The sequence below is a fragment of the Tachypleus tridentatus genome, chromosome 8 (genome assembly GCF_004210375.1).
Source record: "Tachypleus tridentatus isolate NWPU-2018 chromosome 8, ASM421037v1, whole genome shotgun sequence".
NCBI lineage: Eukaryota > Metazoa > Arthropoda > Merostomata > Xiphosura > Limulidae > Tachypleus > Tachypleus tridentatus.
The window spans coordinates 77438819-77461866 of NC_134832.1; the positions used below are offsets into that span (position 1 = coordinate 77438819).

At 33.3% G+C, this 23048-nt stretch overlaps 1 protein-coding gene across 3 annotated transcripts in view; it reads right to left on the bottom strand.

Annotated features, from left to right (window-relative positions):
- LOC143222734 (WD repeat-containing protein 26-like) overlaps positions 1 to 22663 on the bottom strand; it is a 61681-nt gene extending 39018 nt beyond the window's left edge. The window contains exons 1-3 of one of the 3 annotated variants that reach the window (XM_076449654.1): positions 22210 to 22663; positions 12293 to 12392; positions 8281 to 8337 (exon numbers count right to left, since the gene is read on the bottom strand). In XM_076449654.1, the coding sequence (XP_076305769.1) occupies positions 8281 to 8337; positions 12293 to 12392; positions 22210 to 22409 (357 nt within the window). In that variant the 5' untranslated portion in view covers positions 22410 to 22663. Of the gene's footprint in view, positions 1 to 8280; positions 8338 to 12292; positions 12393 to 14004; positions 14141 to 22209 lie in introns of those variants that run through there. The other 2 variants (XM_076449656.1, XM_076449655.1) reach the window with 2 other exon arrangements.
- Positions 22664 to 23048: the final 385 nt, after the last annotated feature.

Here is a 23048-nt window from a genome sequence, read left to right on the forward strand (position 1 = left end):
ACCACCGTCAGTCACCTGAAGTTGGTCTTTCCAGTCCTGGTTCTGGGTAATGTGTCATTATGGCCAATACTAAAAGGTAAAGTAGTAAAAGTGTTAAATGACACGCAGCAAAAGTGTAATAACAACTACAAAGTTGTAAAGGACTTCCTGTAGCAGAATGGTAATGATCATAACCTGCCAGGAAAACTAACAGGTAAGTATAAGAATCACCGTCAATCACATGAAGCTGGTCTTTCCAGTCCTGGTTCCAGGTTATGTGTCATTATGGCCAGTACTAAAAGGTAAAGTAGTAAAAGTGTTAAATGACATGCAGAAAAAGTGTAATAACAACTACAAAGTTGTAAAGGACTTCCTGTAGCAGAATGGTAATGATCATAACCCACCAGAAAGACTAACAGGTAAGTATAAGAACCACCGTCAGTCACCTGAAGTTGGTCTTTCCAGTCCTGGTTCCGGGTTATGTGTCATTATAACCAGTACTAAAAGGTAAAGTAGTAAAAGTGTTAAATGACTTGCAACAAAAGTGTAATAACAACTCGGCAGGACGACTAACGAGTAGTTCAAATGGATAGTTCAAACAGCAGCGTTAGTCAGCTGAAGTTGGCCTTTACAGTCCTGATGTCGAGATATTTAATGTTCTGGTCATTTTCCAATGTCAAATTGAACTAGAGAGAATGAAACTGTAAAGAAGGAACCACAATTAGAAAGGTGTAATGAATAAATATGCAACACTTAAATGAGATTAAAAAGATTAATGGCCATTAAAAAACTAAAAACTTTATCTAGGTGGACAGTGTCACCATCACCAATAATACTGTCCAATGTTACAGATAAACCTTGGGAAAAAACGTTTAAAATATTGCTGTCGTTGAGAAATGTAACAATGGCAAGAAAGTAAAATGTGGCTTACAGTGATTTGAGTGTTACACAAACTACACATTGGTGCATCAGTTCCAGATAAAAAGAAAACGATGAGTTAAAAAACTGTGACCAATGCGCAGTCTAGTTAGAACAACTTCCTCCTTCCGAACTTCATGGAAGCTAGATGGCCAAAGCCCAATATAAGGTTTTATTTGTAAAAGCTTGTTGTTGCGTTGCTTACTCCAAGTCGACTGCCAGCTGGCATGGAGCCGAGCCTTGAATACAAGACCATAGTCCATGTACGGAATAGGCATAGTGGTGATAGTGCCGGAACAGATAGATTTAGCTGCCATGTCTGCAAGCTCGTTCCCTCAAATACCAACATGGCCTGGTATCCAGAAAAACTGGATAGAAGTAGCAGTTAATGAGAAATGGGCCAGTCGGTTTTGAATATCAGTGAGAACAGGGTGTGAGCCAACGTGTAGCAATTCCAGGGCCAGTATAGAACAAAGCAAGTCAGTATAAATAGTGCAGTTGGAGTACTGCTCAACTGCAATATGATCCAGGGCAAGAGATATGGCATACAGTTCAGCAGTGAACACAGAAGCTGTAGAGAGAATTCTACGTGCAACTACTGAACTGCAGCAAACCATAGCAGAGCCCACTGAATTACCTGATTTGGAACCATATGTATCAATGGGAACGGAATGATTGTTTGAAAGATTTTCATTAAACAAAAGACGGTACTTCCAATCTGGAGTATCTGCCTTTTTCAGATGACTGAAAGAAAGGTTACATTTGGGGGCTGTAATAAGCCATGGTGAGATGGGCTGACCTGTGGAACCTGCAATGTTATCCAAGGACAGACCCAATTCATCCAATTGCGCCCGGATGCGAAGGCCAAACGGAGCAATGACAAATCGTCTGTTCTGAAAAAGAATGGCCCACCAAGGAAGGAAAACACATCCCCAGGTGGGATGCTTTGTTAAGGAACAAAGTTTCGAAGAATATTGAAAAGATAGTTGCAAACGGCAAAGGTGCAGAGAAGGTTCATGAGATTCAATGTATAAGCTTTGAACTGGAGAGGTACAAAAGCCCCAGTGCAGAGTCGAAGTCCTAGGTGATGAATGGGGTCCAGCATCTTTAAGGCCGATGGTCTGGAAAAGCCATAGACCATTGATCCATAGTCGAGTTTTGATCGAATAAGAGCACGATATACCTTTAACATCGAACATCAATCTGCTCCCCAACTGGTAGTAGAGAGACACGGAGAATGTTCAGTGCTCTTGTGCATTTGACCCAAAGCTGCTTTAAGTGTGGTATAAAGGTCAGCTTACGGTCAAAGATAAGCCCCACGAATTTTGTCTCAGGGACCACTGGCAGCGAAATTTCATTGATATGACGTTCAGGATCAGGGTGAATACCCCGTTGGAAGCAAAAGTGCATGCAAACGGTTTTAGAGAGAGAGAAATTAAAGCCGTTCACATTAGTCCACTTCAGTACACGATTGAAGGCAGTTTGTAGTTGCCGCTCAATATATCTCATGTTCGACCACTGACATGAGATGTGAAAGTAGTCGACATACAGACCATTCGCAATAGTGAGAGGGAGTTGTTCAGTGATGGCATTTATCTTTATACTGAAAAGTGTGAAACTCAAAACACAGCCTTGAGGGACTCCAAGTTCCTGTACAAAAGAACGGGATAGTGTCGAACCCACACGAACTTGGAATCTCCTGTCCATTAAAAAATGTTTTAATAAACATGGGTAAATGGTCACGTAACCCATATGTATGGAGGTCTCGCAAAATGCCATACCTCCATGTTGTGTCATAAGCCTTCTCAATGTCAAAGAATATTGATACAAGATGTTGGCGTTTGAGAAAGGCTTCTCTGACTGATGTTTCAAGTCGAATTAGGTGGTCTGTGGTGGAGTGCTGTCGTCGGAACCCACACTGGATGGGCGAGAGGAGGTTGTTTGATTTGAGGAACCAAACAAGACGAGCATTGACCATCCTTTCTAAGGTCTTACAGAGACAGCTCATCAAAGCAATCGGATGGTAGTTTGAAGGAATCTTGGGATCTTTCCCTGGTTAAGATAAAGGTAAAATAATAGCCTGGCACCATGGAACAGGAAAAACATTCTCCTGCCAGATTCGGTTAAAAACAATCAGAAGAACATCAAGAAAAGCAGGAGATAGATGGTGCAGCATGTCATAATGAACATCATCAGGTCCAACAGATGTACTGGCAGACCAATGAAGGGTCATTTTCAGTTCCACCAGTGTAAAGGGACAATTATAGTCAAAGAGACAGTCAGTTCAAAAGAAAACAGGTGAACGCTCTGCCTGAGTCTTGATGGCCAAGAAGGTGGAGGAACAAGCAGAAGTGCTAGACACCCGGCAAAAGCTTTCACCTAGAGTATCAGCGATGCTCCGGACATCAGCCACCTCCTGACCATCAGAGAGTAAGATCGAGAGGGGGACAGAATTGTAGTGCCCATTAACCTTTCGAATCCTGTCCCATATGATCTTCGAACTGGTGGTAGAAGATATGCTAGTTGTGAACTTAATCCAAGATTCCTTCTGGCTTTGATGTCTTACTCACCTATCATGTGCACGGTCCCGTTGGAAAGCGATGAGGTTTGAAAGTGTGGGATATCTACAAAAAGTATCCCAGGCCCGTTTTTGAGCCTTCCGTGCCAAGTGGCAAGTAGGATTCCACCACGGACGAGGATATCGTGGAAAACGTGTCGAGGTTTTAGGAATACACTGAGCAGCTGCTTGTATAATACAGTCAGTTACCGCTGCCACACAGTCGTCTATTGATGGCTGATTTACGATGGAAGGATCAAGTTCTGTGAGAACAGTGAAAGTGGACCAGTCTGCCTGATCCAGCTTCCACCGGGGGCACGCGGGTAGGGTGGCATCAACCACAGCCAGTCTCTCTCAAAAGGATAGGAAAATGATCACTACCTGGTGGATTACTGTCAACCCTCCATGAAAAATGGGAGAATAATGAAGGGAAGCAAACCGAGAGATCAATAGCAGTAAAGGACTGACTTGGTGCATGAAAATAAGTGGAAGAACCAGTATTGAAAAGAGAGAGATTGTGTTCAGAGAGCATATGCTCTACAGAGCAACTCCTCCCATCAATAACAGCACTTCCCCAGAGGGGATGATGTCCATTAAAGTCCCCCAGGATTAGAAATGGAGACGGCAACTGTTCAATGAGAGCATCAAGGTCTGCTTGATCATATGTCTCTCCAGGGGACAGGTAGAGAGAACAAACAGTGATGGTATGACCCAAGGAAACACGGATCGCTACGGCTTCCAAGGGTGTGTTGAGTGACAAAGACAGGGTGGGCACATGCTGATCAACCAATAGTGCCACCCCTCCATGTACTCCTCCATCACACAGCCTGTCATTTCTGTACAGAGAAAACTGCTGAATGGTGACTGTATCAGCAGGTTTCAGAAATGTTTCTTGTAAGGAAAGACATACAGGATGGTAGGAAGCAATCAGTGTTTTGATATCATCCATATTAGAACGTAAACCTCGACAGTTCCATTGTATCAAAGTGGGCATTTTTAATGACGAGTAGGTGAAGTGGCTGGAGAACCCTTCTGTTTACAACCACATCTTTTTTCCTTACTGTCGTTAGTCGGAGGAAGTCTATCAACCTCCATGGATCCTGCCCTGGGTCGAGTGGGCAGGTCTTTGTTATTGGAAGGGGATTCCAGTGACTGAGGACGCGAACAAATGATTGTTTTGCCTCTTGGGGTGGGGGAAAAAGATGTATCAGAAGAAATGCCTGTATTTGAAACTGAAGGATGTGGATCTTGAGGTTTGTTGGAACATATGGGAGGAACAGTGATGGGTGTGGAAGTCGATTCATCAACCTTTTCAACCATGGAGGTCAAAAGGCTTTTCATTTGTTTTGAAAACGATTCTCTTGGAGGCACAGAGAGATCTGTCTGCAGTCCCACTGTAGTTGTGGAATGAAGTGCATCAGCATATGTCCGAGATGGAGTGGTGGGCAGCAATTTCCAAGCCTCAGGATAACTCATGTTATGTATCGTTTTCAAACACTGCACCTCTTTTTCCTCCAACCATTTTGGGCAAGAACAAAAGTAGGAGGGGTGAGAACCATTGCAGTTGACACAATGTGGGTCCATGTCACATTCATAGACATCGTGGTCCTTGCCCCACAACAAGCACATGTCAGGGAACCACGACATGATGTCTCTGAGTGGCCGAATCTCTGACATTGGAAACATCGGAGAGGGTTTGGAATGTATGGCCGTACCCTGCAAATGAGATAACCTGCCTTGATGGTGGCAGGTGCACGTGATGAAGTAAATGTCAAAACGAGGGTATTTGTTGGCAGTGTAACTCCATCTTTGCAAGTAGAAATGCACCTCACTGCAGAAACTCCTTGAATGGAGAGACCAGCAAGATTCTCTGACTCAGGGACGTTCTTCGAATCCCTCTCAACAATAACTCCTCGTGATGAATTCAAAGTAGCATGAGGTGTAACCTCAATAGGTATATCCCCAATTGTCTTTGAATTCAAGAGAAATTTACTGTGTTGGGATGTGGATGTTTCAACCAATATGTCTCCAGATCGAAGCTTCTTTACTGACTTTGGAGAGCCAGCAACTCCCTCTAGTCCCTTCTAAATAAAAAATGGGGACAATTGCCCTAAAGGTTTTTCCGAAAAAGAATGTAAAATAAGAAAATGAGGTATGTGTGTTACAGATGTTGAAGATTGCTGTTCAGAGTCTTCAAGACATGGTCGCTTACCCATTGACTGTTTTTTCACTATTTTATTTAAATATTTTGAAGGAGGATCCATAGGAAAAAAGAAAAATTTCGGTATCCACTGACCCCACCCACCATGGAGCCCTACAAGGGGACGCACTACAAAGTCATGCAAGGACAATGCAGCAATGCCAGGGTTTCGTGAGCACTATACCCAAACACCAGCATCAGGCACAATGTCCACAACACCCATTGAGAACTTCCAACACTGGTACTTGGTTGACTCTAGCCCAAGTGGACCAGCCGATTGACCCAAGGGGGGCTACCCAAAGGCCGCCTGTCTACAGGAATTGAAGGCCAAAGTGGTGTGTTAGGGTTGGACCCCTCAACCACCAGGATCTTCTCCTCCCCTTCACGGGTCGCCACGCACGGCAAACACGTGGGTGGATGTTTAGATCCCAGAGAAGGTAACCAGACAGAATAGAACCTTCCCTGGGAGGTTTCCCTCACCACGTACAGGAATCCACACCGAGGGGAGAGAGACATGGAAAAGAAGATAATCTGTGTACAAGATGCACTATTTCTGACAACCAAATAGCAAGTTAAATTCTTCCTGGATTAGTAGAATACTACAAGATGTTCATCCCAAACTATGCTGAAGTTGTTGCACCACTGATTGATTTGACCATGAAAGGCCTATCCAACAAAGTGAAGTAGGAATAACTAGGTCAGGTGGTATTTGAGAAGTTAAAGAACTTGTTGGGAAGTTCATCAACACTTAGAATACCAGACCCCATAAAACCATTCTTCATTCAGGTCAATGCTTCAGACATTGGAATTGGAGCAGTACTCCTTCAAGAACATCGAAAAGGACTGTTTATGATAATGTATGTAAATAAAAAGCTTTTGCATAATGAGAAGAACTATCCTGTGATTGAACAAGAACGTCTGAAACATCAGAATGGCAAATGTGATGGCCAGACATTCTTGTTCAACCAAAAACAACAGTGTGAGGATTATGAGATGAGCACTGTACCTTCAGAACTAGTGATTTCATATTAAAGCCATCAAGAGTTCTGAAAATGTTGGTGCAGACTGCATGAATAATCTAAGAATAGTGTTTGCATATAGTGTAAAAAAATTGTATTTTTCTTGAAGAGGGCTTATTATTGGATACACAAAGCTTTTCAATGTAAGAGTTATTATTATTTTACTTTAGTTATTTGATATTTAATGATTATTTAGTTTTCATAACAAAAGTGGTAATTATTTTAAAGTTAACAGTTACAACAAATTTCATTACATAACTCAGGAAGAGTGGTATGCTGTGTTTGTTGTTCAACTGTTGTAATGTAACATCACATTATTCAAAATTTCTGTGTTTTTCATGTTACTTTAAGCAAGTATTTTTTACATCATAGCATCTCCTAGTTTGAAGACAGTTTGAGATTTCAGTTTGGCAATATATATACAGGCATCAAAGAGAGTGAAAAGCAAGTGAAGTTAGAAAAAGTTAGTGAAAGTGAAAACAGGCTGTATGGTTGTTGTTTTATCTGTGATGGGCAATATTTTAAAATTTCACATTTAAAAAGAGATAAGGAAAATAATTTATTTTGTCAAAGGATGTTCTAACTCACCCTATCTATGTGAGCTCTGAGAAAAAGAAAAGTTCTGGATACAACTGTGTTAACCTGTGATGTAATGTAAGTGAATTTATTGCAGTTTGTATAATAAGAAACAGTAAAGAAAAATTGTTCATTGTGTCAACTGAATTCTAAAGTAACTAAATCAGCCTGTGTGAACTTTTGACAAGAAAAAAAAATTATTTAGTGTTTTACACAGAACTGTGACATACTGTCATGTAAAGAAATTTTCTACATAAGTTTGACTTGTTTTGATTATGTATTATTTTGAAACAAGTAAATTGTGTGGTGTTTGTCTGTTGTTTAGATTTATTGCCAACAAGTCATAAACACCTACTTTTAAAAAATCCAAGCCTACATATATAAAACCATGACACAAGGGACCAATCCAGTGAATAGAGGTTAAAAACTATTGTTGCTTCAGATCTTTTCAAAATACTATCTTCCTAAAAAATAAAATGTTTTAAATGTTGAAAACATGGGAAATGATTATTCTACACTGTAGTCTGTATTATCGATAACAAATTTGTTAACTTAAAAATTACCTTGATTACCCTTATTCTATCAGAGTTCTATACTTTTCCAGTGTTTTACAATTTTTAGTTATTTTTTCATATTGATACATGTATATACATAAAAAAAAGAAGTGTGCCAATGTGATGAGAATATTTCACTGTCTGTAATAACTATTCCAGATGAGTCTGAGTGGTATTCATACTGAATTATTATTGGAAAAAATATATATATATAGAAGAACAACATTAACATATTTTGTCATTTTAGTTTATAGATACTAAAAGAAAGGTATACAATACACTGATTTTTGAAAGTCCATGGAAAATGCAGTCTAGTGTCAGCTAAACACATGAAAAAAAAGTTTTTAAAAGGTATCAAATGAGCTAAAAAACTAAATACGAATTCAATCTTTCAAAAATAAGTAACAGTTTGTGTACAGTGATTAAGGTTTTATGTAGATGCATATAAAAAGAAAGAGGACAATTAAAAACACTCACCACAAGAGCATGGGGAGTTTCTAGTAACGACTTTAACTCATTGAGATCTATTTCTGCCTGAAAAAAAATTGTTAAAATTTTAAAAGCATTAATATAGTTTTTGGCACCATAAATATTATATTTAGCTGAATAAATAACAGATAACAGTGTGTCTAGTTGAAACAATACTCAATTCATTAAAACAATCCTGTTTACGTGTCAAGTGGCATCATGATTTTAAAAATAAAAACAAAAAATATAATGTATATGCAAAAGAATAAAGAGTTGTTAAAAATCTAAAACAAAATAGTCTCTAGTTCCTCTATTTTAATGTAGTTCAAAAGGTTCATTTTGCCGACAGGTCCAAATAAAGTAAAATTCTAAATTCTGTACATAATAATGTAGTGCTTCCCAAGAGGTGTGTTATAACACAACATCACAGATGAGCTCTAAGTATGCAACAACAATACCTAATTCTTTCTAGCAAATCGTAAACAATAAACTATTACAATGAAATAGAACAATATCAATGTTATGCCAAGTGAAAATATTATCCTAAGCCATTTCATTTATCAAGATTTGCTTTCTAGATATTTTTATGTGTGGCTTTATTCTAATTTTGCTATGAATGCTACAATTAATGGAATGCTGCATTAGTTTTGTTGTTCTGAGTATGCCTTGGGGAGATAAATGATTTAGGAAACATTATATCATGAGTTACATATACAACATAGTGAAATATGAATTGTCAGAAACTTCCTTCAATACTGGATGCACTTATAAATAATCATATTTTTTTTACAATGACTTGGAGCCTAGTTTTCTTTACACTGGAAAACATTATATAAGGAATTTTCAAAATAACTTTTTGACATAGCTTGTTTGTCCAGTTTAACAAAGAAGATTAAACTATATTCATTAAATTACATAAAATGCTTTGCAAATCTATATTAATAGAAAATATATTTCAATCTAATTCTATAAATCAGGTTGCCAAATATCTTTGATATCTAGAAGCCAGGAGAGGAGCTTAACCCAATAAGGAGTAAAATCATCCTTATCTCACCCACAGAAAATTTAATTTTGTACAATTTCATACATAAAATATATATACACTGCTTTGCAGATGAACCAACTGTACAATCTCTTTGTATGAAGTACAATTCTGTAAAGCTCACAAAAGCTTTCAGTTTCAACTATCTCAGCAGTCAAAAAGCCTATTTGCTGATACACATGTTCATCAGCTGACAGTCAACATGGACTGCTTTTCAATATATATATATTGGAAATACATTTACTGTACCAATCACTTCTGTGACGTTTAATTATATTGCAAGTAGTATTGTAAATACAAAAAGGTCCAAATGTTTAATAAAACTTCACAGATGGCTGGTCACTATTATTTAGCAACATTGAATTCATGAAGCATTATTCATAAACTGTAACTGGGAAGAAAAAAAGTTTAAATTTGAAATGTGATAATTAACACATAAATAATAAAAAAAATTACTTTCAGTTTCTAGCTTGGTCTGGTTAAAATTTTATAATTCCTGAAATTTTGAAACAATGTAACAATAAATGTTTACATTTAATGTAACTGTTATATAATAATTGCCTGTGCAATAAAACTAGCACTGATCAGGAAATTACAGAGTTATTAATTATGAGGTATTAAATATTTTTTATTATGTCAGTACTTGTCATCTATAAACCATTAGCTTTTTTATATATATTTTTAACAAGTTTTGGGCACTCCTATGGACTGCTCTTTTATGATAAATATTATTTATTATGAAGTACATTAAGACTTTTACAATATGTGCAATTACCTGTATGGTATGTGCTTCATCACAATACAAGATGTGTTAATAGCTACATAAAATATATACATATATATAGTTCCACAGTGAATGGTTTCTATGCATATTTGTATTAACTGGCTACAGGCTTGGTATAATATACACTAGTTCATCTATACATTTGCACACATTAAGTATTTGCAATATAACTTTTCACACAACATGTGTATCTTCACAAAATTCAGTAGACTTTTTAGTACATATTACAAGTATATTCTCTACAAAAGATCCAATTTTTTAATTAAATATTTTTCTAAAGATTTGTTTGTTAAAACAGAGTCTGTTTTGTTACTAGTTTGAGTGCAAAATGATTTTATGCTCATATTAGAAAAATTATTCTTTGTTCCCAAAATCTCAAATATTATTTGTGTTATATCTAAAACCTTCTATTTACATTTCAAATGTTTCTTTTCAGTAAAACTTTATATTTTATCACTTTCTACGCTCTACGTGGGGGTCTGTCACTCGACCAACCTCATAAACATCATAAATAAATATAAATTATATTTTTACATGCCAGAATGACTAAATATTACAACATAAAAATACAAATGTTTAGTCTAAGTAGATTACATACACACATATATTTCTTATTTCTTATTATTACAAGTTATTACATAACTTGTATTAACACAGTGCATGTAACCTAATGTGATGTATCCATTAATATAAAACTGACTTTTAGTGTCCCTGGTCTTGGCTGTGTTTTAGTGGAAGAGTATTTTGTAATATGAAGTCACACTTCAATTATTATACATTTTATGTATATAGAATATTACTATTTAGAAATAAATTATATTAATAAACTTTTTTTTTTTTTCAAATATAGAACAATAAATCAAGAAGTAAAGCAAATAATTATCTATAACCTTAAACTATGACCTTAGTACTCAGCTGCTGAGCCTTTTAAAATTGTGCACATGGAGGATATCATACAAAATATTTTTTAGGTTTTACGTGCATAGTTGAATAACCAAAAATCATAAATAACTACACTGATACCATAGAAACCCACTATCATGTAAGCTTATTAAGTAAGATATATTTGGATTTTAAAAAATATGAAACTTTGAGTACATTAAAGACATTGATAGTCTGTTGCACAAACTTAGCATTACTTTGATAAAGCATAAGATGCATATGTTGTGAAAAATTATAACTATAAAACTTGAATGTGGTTATCAATGAAGTCAACCATCAACATTTCTATAATTTTTATAACTATTCAAGATGTTTTTAATGATGTTTCAATTGTGAGCAAATGTTCTAAGTTGTTTCTTTATATGAATTGAATTGTCATTTTTTTTTGTTCAGACAAAACTGTTTCTTCATATATTTTTGTATTTTCCAATCATTTTTCTGAAATTTTTAGTTTCTTATATTCAATTGAAAAATATGTTTGACAATTGTTTCATTGAAATAGAACCATTTTTTTCTAATTTGTTCCTAATTAGTATTTTGACATCACAAACATCTAATTTTAAACAGTACTGCATTCAACATACCACGTGACTCACTAAAATCTACATTTGGATGTATTCTTTTAATATTTACTTTTACATTAAGAAATTAACTTATATATAACAATTTTGATTCCAAACTTTTTGACATAAATTCATAGAATAGTAGTTGAATAAAATTTTGAATGCAATTCAACAAATGTAACAGCATGGCCTTTGGCATGTGACCTATTGTGAAAAGATTAACCACACACATAAACAAGGCAAATATGAACTACTAGTATAGCCAGTGTGATATACATATATAAACACCTTTGTTAACTGAAGCTATTTAATTTCACATTTCATATTTTAGCACAAATAATGTAATCAAAATTGAAGCAACATAAATAAGATCATGAAATGTATGAAAAAAGATATAACATAAGATTAAAAGTTTACTTTTAACCAGTTATAAAAAATAAAGACAATGGTAAACTATTAAAATACAATTAGTTTATTATTTTCCGTGCAGCTTTTAAAAATTTTTAATGGTTTTGACATCGTCAATTTTTAATTAAAAAGTGAAATTAATACCTACTTTTTACAAATGTAATTTACACAAAGAAATAACAACACAAAGTTTTGTATAAAAATATCTTTGAATTTAGAAATACAAATTAGAGCCTAGAAAGAAATTAACTAATAGAAAACTAGGTATAAAGTTTTAAATACCTTAAACCATTCCCCATTCATAACGTGTGTCTGAAACTTTGCTGCAGCTGGATGGTCAAGACGGCATCCTGATTCTTGAATTAACTGTTCAGTTGTACGACTAATAAGTGAAAATTAATATAAGCATACTGTAGATATGCTTCTTTGAAGAACATTGAGAACATTTTATAAACAAACATAAAACTTTGGTTATGCCTAACTTGTACATTCACAAATAGTTGTATTTTATGGCCCATCTTCAAAAACGTCAAGAATTGTAAAATCATATTATAAACAATTTTATGAAAATAAACTCATATCTGTGGTGTTTTTAAACATCTTATGTTGAAAAACTAATCATATTTATATACAAATTCCAGAGAACACTGTATTGATGCTGCTAAATTATTCTTGTGAATTATTCTGTAAGATAAGCTGTTTAAAAATACTAAAAAATGAATGTGAAGCCCCAGTCTATTCACAAGAATAAATTAGTAACATCAGTGCTGTATATTTTTGATATACCTATATAAATAAAAGATTACTATGTGAATAAAAGACATTCCAAAATACTATGCATACAATATACCACTCCACCACCAATTTACTCTTGTACCCAGTTACCAATAAGGAGTAGAATTCTCCTACACCAGTATATAAAATGATAGATCAGGCTTAATATTTAAATCTTAGTATAAAAATGTAATTTTAATCAAACTGTTAAGTACAAGTATTCAACAAAAATGGTGCACATTATAAAATGTTTGAATAGTATAAGATAGTTTTAACTTAAAAGTCCAAAGAAATCAATTACAGGAAATTGTTAATAGTATTAACAGTATAAAAATATGCTTAAAAAACAGTATAAATGCTATTAAGTTTAAATAACATTCATAGATTTATGGTCATAACAAGTATGAAGGGTTAAAAATTCATTATCACAAATTTGTGATTTTTTTCAACAAATCTAATTTTGAGGTTTACTATCATGAAAAACAAATAGCCAAAAACCCTGAAATATTCTAATAATTATCTTTTCCTCTACCTCATGTTCACAGAGTTTCCACAATTATAATATACGGCATTTTATGGATCTACGGTCGTATTACTGAACTTCCACAAAAACCCTTAGTTTTTCATATTCAAGACTTCTGACCACTATTTTACTGATCAATATACTAAATTAACCAATAACTGAGAAGTGCTAGAGATATTTTGATAAAATGATGAACACAGCCCACTATAAAGTTTTGAGTGTGGATCAAGAATAGTTACTCCTGTAACACACACTTCAAACTTTTAACTAGTACTTCTATAAATAATGACCACTAAGTATCAAAATTAGAGTATACTCTTAACATAGTAACTTTCAGATGTTATATTCATCAATTGTCAATTAAAGATATATACTTCTTAATAGTTTAAATATATAGGCCACAGGATTCTTCTACAGCAGGTGTCTGTGACTTGTTGGTGACAAATTCAATGACAAATGGACAGCATTCACTCCACTTGTTTCCGAAATAATATATATATTAAGAACTAGTTTAACACATATACAACAAATTCTCTATACTATAGATATCACAAGGATATTATAACCATTATATGGTTCTCTTTTTCTTGTCAAAAGTCCACTTAGGCCTTTTCAGTTAGTTTATAATTTCAGTTGGTAGGCCAAACTACCCTTCCCTATTTCTGTTGAACTACTATTCTGTTTATCATTCACTTACAATTGTTGTGAGGTACCACAATCATAACTGCTCTTCCAGTACTTGTTTGGCCTTCTTTCTTCAATATACCCTCTGTTCCTTTTGTCAAAGTGCACTCACTCTGATTCAGTTACTTCAGAAACACACTTTCACAAAATATTCATTAATCTTATGCCCTTTTCTATTGTTAGTTTTCCTTTAACATATTAATCATTAGGCCTATATTAACCATTTGGTCTTAGAGTAGCCAAATTTACATATAACTTTACTATAGCCAATCTCCTTCTTTTATTTCCTCATCTGTTCTGTCTTTTCTTACTCATCTCACACTAAGTTTATTACTTAATTGTCTGTTTGCTATATTCTTGACATCAATGAATTACAAACACAACTTCCAATAATTGTCTGCTATTAACTCTCATAATAAAAAAAACTAAACAATCTTTCATATCATGACAATAAGTAAGAGATGCAATACCAAATTATCCATTGTGTTAAATTTCCAAAAATACATATTCAATATAATCCTTGTTGTCATACTTACTACATAAATATTCAACTCAAATTATCAAATAAAAAATGTTCATTTTCATAGCATAAAATCACATAATTCATGAAATGCTCTTGATCTCAAGTTCAACTTGAGATGGTATTTTGATATTTATATTTCACAATTCAAAACTAAAAATACATATTGGAAGTTATGAATAATTTTGGCAAAAACAAAACAGTACGACTTCTGTCCTTCAGTTCCAAGCACACAAAATCATTAATATCACCAAAAAAAACATTCCTTACATTTTGTTAAGTATACATACAACAGTTTATATATATCTAGCACAAAAAAAAACAAATTATCAACAATACATCAGATTAACCTTCTTCAAGTTTATAATTTTCCTACACTGAAAATGTATTTCCAACAGCTTCAGCTCACATACATAGCTATTCTTGCCCAGTGCTGCCTTCTATTGGTGAAATTCTTTCTTTGCATGTTAAATGCCCTTCACTCTCACTCACTCCTCATTATACATGGTTTAACTAATTCTTCCATTCAAATTATCAGGCAGAAAACCTCCACCAATAGTACCATCACATGTTCATGTGACTCCCTCTACACTATTCTACACAACCATCACTCTGAGTTTAGGCAGAAATGTTTAGAGCAAAAAGTGTAAGCTAAAGTAAGTACCTGTTGAAAATGCATTTTCAGTATAAGAAGATAACTTCCAACAAGGTACCTCACACTTACATACATAGGCAGAATTCCAGACTAAATAGGTAGAAGGACAAGCATGAGAGAGAAAGTCAAAGAATCCTTCAAGAACATCCATTGGGCATTCTAATGAGAGAACTTACTGATAACAGGATTATACATGGAAAACCTCATCACATCTGTACCAGGTATAATCTGCAGAGCCACCAAAAATTTGAGGTTTGAGAGACCACTCTTTGGAAGAAAGTGTGACAGGACCTGAAGGGCAATCTATAACAAGAACAAAAACACTTAAAACATGACATGCTAGAAGAAGTAGGCCAAATATCTGGAATCAATATACAAGACTTACTGTTGGCTACAAAGGGAAAAAGAATAAGTGCCCCCTTAATAAGTAACATAAGCTACTACTAACAAATAGTCAGAATGAAAAATGATTAGTCAAATTTGAACAAGAGGAAGAAAGTGAACCAAAACATGTTGGACTTTCAGACGATCCAAGGTATTAACATGATAAGACCTCTCATCAATTGAAAATTGTTCTAAATCTTCCTACTGATTGACCCATGCTTTCCAACTTTGAAGATGAGCATCAAGGAAAAGAAATAAATCTGGATTATGGGAAGGAATCAGTAAACCCAACAGTATGAGGACAAGTTCAACCACCAATGCACATAGTCAAAGAGAGAAGAAAGAAAGTTACGAGGAGAATCAAAAGGAACCTATCAAGAAACCATAGGTTATAGAGTGTTGCCTGAAGAAATAGCAAATGTGCAAGACTCAAAGAGAGAAGTGCTGCCGTAGAAGCCACATCCACAGTGTGTAAGAACCTTGCTTGCTGCAGGATAGTTAACGTAATGGCATAGATAATAGAAAGCTCCATCGAATACATTTGGAGGAAGAGAACAGATTGTCCCAACAAAAGTGGGTGCTAAAAAGAGACACTCCCCAAATAGACAAGCTTGTTAGGTAAATAACAGAAAATACTTATCTAACTAGAAAATCCAGCCCCTCAAGCTGCTTGTGTAAGAAGTAGATGATTATGTCATGATCACATCATTCAGAAGGAGTTAACTGAAGCCAGATGTTCAAGTAAAGGTGTTAGTAAAAGTAAAATCTCCCATAATGCAAAAGTTGGATTAAATGCAGACCACCTGACAAAAGACAAGAGGAACTGAAACAAGTCAGAAGGGAAAGCCATGAAATTGGTAACAAATTATGTTGGGGAAAAACATAAGTGTCCTAAGAAATTAAAAATAAGAATGTTTTCTGTGGGCATTCTCAGTCCAGCAGAAACTGCCTATCTGATTGTGATCAAAGGCAACATATTAAAATAGAGAAGAACCAAAAAGTGATTAAGGTAGAACCAATCAATCCAGAATTCCAATCAGCATTGAACAAGCATGACAAATGGATGAACTCATTGGCAGGGCAGGTAAAGAATGGGTAGTCCCTATTAGAAATGGATGATAAATAACTTAGTACAAGACAGTGTCCCACTCCAAAAGATCATAAAGCAAAGAAACCACATGTGGAGGAAAGGAAAACAAGGTATCCCACAAAAATCCCCTTACATATAGGTGAAATGTCCAGGAAATGAGATGTAAGTTAGACATTTCCTGTAGGAGGGTCAACAGAGTAAGACAAAGCTGGAAAAACTAGGTGAGGGATAAAATGAATAGCATGAACAGAGACCACTCTCTATACAAGCAACAGGGATTCTAAATACATAGAATCAGGATGAAAATAATCTACCTGATGGTAAGCAAAGCAAAACAAACCAAAGCCTGTATAATGCAAGACATGTAAGCACATCTCCCAAAATACAGACAAAAGTGCTCATCAGGAAACAATGTGTGAATCATTTCTAAGAAAGGCTAAGATAGGCCTAGCAGATTCCATAGTAGAGGCCTAGAAAGACAAGCCACGATCAGGTAGAGGAAAACTAATCTTTTGGTCATCCTGAACAAATTCATCAGTCATAGAAGAAAGAAAAGTAATACTGGGACAAGGTAGGATGGACCCCAACCCAAGGAACCTCACAAACTAAATTAAGTGTAAAAACTAAAAAATAAAGTAATAGTCAATATTAATATTATATATAGGGAAATAAACATTTGTATAAGATGTGTTAAAAATAGTTACTTAACCTAATTATTGCTTTATCTGTAAGATAAAATACCAGGAAATTGAAAATAACAGACACTTGACAATCCTAATCAAATTATGCAGGACTAAATATATAAGTAAGCTCTAATTTAGAAACCTTAACCTAACAATAAGTATATACAATATTGGGAGAAGTTTGTATGGACCTCAGCTCCAGGAGTCCACATAAACAAAATTAACATGAAGAAATATAAATAATAATGAAAATGAAATAGATGTTATACTGTAAAATTAAGTAAGAATGTATTGACAATACATTTGTAAAATATAAAACAATATAACTAACCTAATTTACAATATACCAGTATGACGAATTACAGGTGATTCTAACATAATACTCATGTTAAGCCTAATCTAATGTTATGGGACAAAAAATACAACTAAGTTCCAAGTTCAAACCTGTTCTATGAATATTGACCAACCTAACTAAGTTTATGCTATTGAACCAAAATATCTACAGATGACAATATTAACAGTAAAAATATTAAGAAACCACAACAGTACATTGTCTTATCTTTCCAAAGTTGACACACCATACTTCAAAATGTATAAGCTACCAAACTCAGATCAAGGCCAGATAAAGGTCAGCTCATTAGATGATCAATCTCAGACAATAATTCTCCAATCAAGGACTGCCACCTGAAGCATATGTAAATGCTGATAGAACATATAACATCCAAAGTGGTATCTTAAAATTCAAAATTCTTCATTCAAAAGGAATGATGAAACATAACTGGGTTGACAAAATGGAATAAAAATTTGCAATGTTGTATTAATTTCTGTAACTGGGTAGAAATATAAAATAATTCTACCTTGGAATAAATTACAAGGATCACTGTTATATAATAAATGTTAAACTTATTGAAAGATATTGATGTATGGTATGAAAAAAAACACTTAAGAGAGCACAAACTAAGCACTTGAACATTATGACAGCCAAATGAAAATTGACAGTTTGGTAAAATACCACAGAAAAAAGCCACGAGAATCAAATGGGTGTATAACACTACTATTGGTGAAGGTTCGCCATATGATAATTTGCTTGCGAGAACCAATTAAATGCTGTCAATCAAGAGTTGAGCAGGAGTGAAAAGTTTGTGGCAAGCAGAAATAAAATTTTCCAAATAGAGGATAGCACTGAATGAGAATATCCATGTTTGTGAGCAAAAGTAAGGTATCACTGTCAGAAACATTTGTTGTCAATCAGTTCATCTCTTGAAATTTTACAAAAATGTAGGTTACTAATATAAGTCACAATATTAATATCTGAAAATAAATAAATTTTGTTAATTTGTACCTGTAACTTCCAAGACCTTCAATCAATATTATAATTGGAAAATAGTGAAACATTCTATGTGATCAGCATCCAGTTACTCATTTAAGAATACTTACTAAAATTTCATGCACTACAGTTACCAATGATACTAATTTATATGATGTTATCTACACATAAATTTGAAATAGCAGCTGACAACTAACAATCATAGATCATGTCTTAAACTAATGACAAAATATAAATATTTTATTTTTTAAAGTTAAATTTAAAATAGCATGACAATTAAGTGTTCTTACTAAAATTAGTAAACTATATGTGTAATATTTTACTAAATTACATTAAACTGGTATTAAAGTTTATTATAATAAAACTAAAATAATAAAATAAAAATAGCAATAATTTAAGCCTAAAAAATTGAGTGAAGTAGCTTAATGTATACTATAGATAATATATATATTATGTAGTGATATTATCAACATATCAGTCACACATACAGCAAGAAAGACCAGTAACATAGAATATGCTATGAGTGAAAAACCACAAATTACAAAGCACTAACTATTATTTGTTTGTTTTATTTAGTTATGCCAATGGCTCCAAGGTTAATGACAATATAATCTGTTTCTGTTTTTTATTATAAATTCAAATGGGGAAATCTATATTGTTAGATATTGAGTTATCATTATTTAAAAACATTTTTCAGCATCTTTAATAATTGTAATTTATACCATAATTTTTTTTATAAAGATGTGATATATATAGTAACCTCACACACTCAGAACATTCTACAGTATTGCTATATTTACATGCTAAACTATATGCAATACAGTTTAAAAAAGTAAAAATAAATGTAAACCTAATCCACAAACAATTTAGAACTAAGGTAAACATTTCACTACTTAAGCTATATTACTTATAAATGTTACATCCTACTAGAAACTGTGCAACTCACTTTTGAAATTGCACCTTACAGCTAAACTCATATGCAGGCTAACTTCACTTTTTTTTTACTCACTTTTACTAACTTACTTTCTATCTCTATCTCCACATATTTATAGTTCATAACAGAAAAATCTAGATGTATTCTACCACCTAGTAACAACAATGTGACACACACAGAGAAAAACATAGAAGTTTCAAGTAAGACTGTCAACAATGCTACAAAAGCCTAATTCAGCTATTCACTACATACACAATGTACAACTCATACAGTTGTGTAATGAAACTTGTCATAACTATTGCTTTTAAAATAATTAACTTTTAACACTCTAGTTATGAAAGCTAAATAATCGTTGGATATTAAATAATTAAATAAACTAAGTAATAATCTGTAAACTGAATAGTCTTGTACATCTAACATATCTCATGTTCAACTGTTTCATTACCTAAGCAACAATAACAAAATAGGTATTCATGCTCTTCTACATGAAAACATACCAGTCATGTCACCAAATAAAGCACTTATAAATTTCTGGACAATTGAATCTGTTGAAATGGTTGCTGGAAAATAACTGTTTTCCTATACTAGATATATTATGGAAAACTACAGAGAAACATGATGTGTTTTGGACATGATAGCCTTACAGTGGAGCATTTTTCAATGGAAACTACACAAAAGCACTATCTGTCATGATGATTGTTTTTCAGGTACAACATGACTAAATAAGGCTTCAAAATACTTTTTAATATAAAGCACTCAACCTCTAAACATGGTTCACTCAAATTCTCCTTAATTAATTATTCATTTTATACCCCATATAACTCTTATTCATTCTGATATTTTTCAAATGTTACTCGACTTTTTATCATAATTAAGAAAAATAAAATGTCACTGAAACTGCATTAGTGACACTATGCTCAATATCTGATAAATTATAATCATTATTTTTTTCAATAAGAAAAGCAAGAGTTAGATCTATACATACACATCATATGACCTTGGTTTACCTACAACTTTTTCTCACATAAAATACCTTTCAGTACTGATTGCTAAATTTGTGAAGAAGCTCACCAGTATTAATAAGTAATATAATTCTTTAAAAAAGTATCTGATGAGTTTATAGACAGAAATGGTTACATTTAATACATATTATTTTAACATTTAGGATGTTTATGTGTGACTCTGATCAAGTGACTAGTCTTTTATCATTGACTTTCTTTTTTAATAAAGAACCTAACTGAATTTCAAAAATCCCTACATAAGTGTTCTCTAAAAATTTTCCATTGTCATTCTTCTAGACTCCATCAAAAAAATTAATTTTAAAATATTTAAATAATAATACTCAAAAATAATTTCCCTTTTTAGTGAATAAATGAGCATTGAATATTACATCTCGTTTCTTTCTTACCTAAACTTAAGTATCATAATTCAACACGAACTAGCCAAATACTTATGCTACTGAAAACAAACATATTCGTTCTTCCACATGTCTGTGATGTTTCTAAAACATTTAACCTGTAAAGCCTCAGAAGACTGATGCAAAGTTAAATAAATTACTTTTTTTTGCTCCTGAAAAAAATACACAAAATTTCATACCACAGTAATAACTACCATACATTAATATCAACCCTTACAAACATTACTTAAAATTATATTAGAAAATTTAATTTGTAATGGAGCACAGAATACTATAAGAAATAGTCTGTGGTGTTCAAATTTTATGTTCATTTTTCCTTTATATTAGTATTTTGTTTGTGTGGGAATTTTTTGAACTTAGAAAGCTGTACTTAAGTATCATCTTTTTCTTTATAGAACTATGAAAATCTAAATGAAGTCTTAAATTACAATTAAAAGGCTGTGCATGAAACTTTAAGACTGTTAATATAAACAATAGCTTCATTCATTCAGTAAAATATAGTGTTAATGCTTTACAATTATCTTCTCCTAATGATTATAATTTCAATATCTGTAATAGTTGTGAAAACTGAAGTTATTTTGCAAATTCTTTCATTCCAATTACAAGTAACTTCGTACAAACAAACTTTTTGTAACATTCAGTTAGGTCTAACTTTTTTATCATCTATTGTTTAACAATTACACCTTGAAAAAATACTCAATTTAATTAAAATTATATATTTATAAATAGGGCTTATGTATTTTCAAATGCCAACTAAATTCGTTGATTCTGATAACGATATATTACTGTGTTTGGCTAACAGTAATAATTTTGGCAGTAGTTAGTAATACACTGAACATGGCTATGTTATTAAATATCAAATAGTTCTTTATTTCCACAACAATTTTAAAGATTTGAAAACTTTCAAATCTAAACTGATTGATACTGAAAGATTGGTATTCTTCTTGTTTATAAAATTAAAAAAATATTTACATGAAGTTTTAAACTTATTTTACTTTTAGAGAAGTTTGAAGTGTGTTACAATTCGTTATATGTTGTTTTTAGTTATACTTTAACCAAACTCAGTAGTAATAACGTATGATTTGCAACTGAGACAGTGATACGTAACGAACCGCAAATTGAAAACAAATGTAAGACTCATTAAGAATAAGTTTTATTTATTCAATAATGACATTATGAATAACTTGTGTGTTTTATGATATGCCTACTTGAGTCCAAGACTTCTGAGATGCTGGCCAATCAGACGAATAATATCTTTATCAACTTGTGATCTTATCTTTGGAGATACTTCATCTGTTTCTCCGTTAATCTGCCCGTTTGCAGTAGAAGGACAAGCACCATTCTGCAGGTCATCGACAGTTGATAAAGCATCCCCATTGTGCCGCGGACAGCCATTGGTAGTTTGCATGTTACTGTTAGCTGCAGAAAAGCGTTGTTTTTTCCGCGGTGGGGGAGATAATCCACCGTCGTCGGACTCCGCGCTCGAGGCCAGGCTTGCTTGCGATATGGCGTTTTTCTGCACCACAAACCTTTCCAGTATCAAAATTTTACTAAATAACCTAACTCAATCATTAACTTTGGTCTTCTACGTTCAACAAACACTCAACTCTTAAACATTCCACTCAGCTGTGTTTTCCTCTGTGACGACACTAGCAAAGGATTGTGGGACATTCCGTACGATCACCCGAGTATTTCCGATCCCATTCCAAAAGTTATAAACGAAAAACTTTTCTATTTTTATTAATACAATGTTAAACAAAAGTAAATCACTTCTCAACTGTGCTAGTGTTACAAATAAATACTTTGGTAATAATAAAGTAAAATTATTATTGAAACCTACTTTTTCCCGTTGGCCTTTGGTAATCATCACAGTGGACAGTTTCTATACGATTTAAGTTCTAGAAGTGCGCAACTCATCAGTAGTAGTCGATATGATACTTATCGATATAGAACTTTTCTCAATAGTTTGTTACACAGTTTGATAGTCCCGTCTGTAATGTAGTATCAATATTGTTTGTTTGAAGTTAAGCACAAAGCTACACAATGG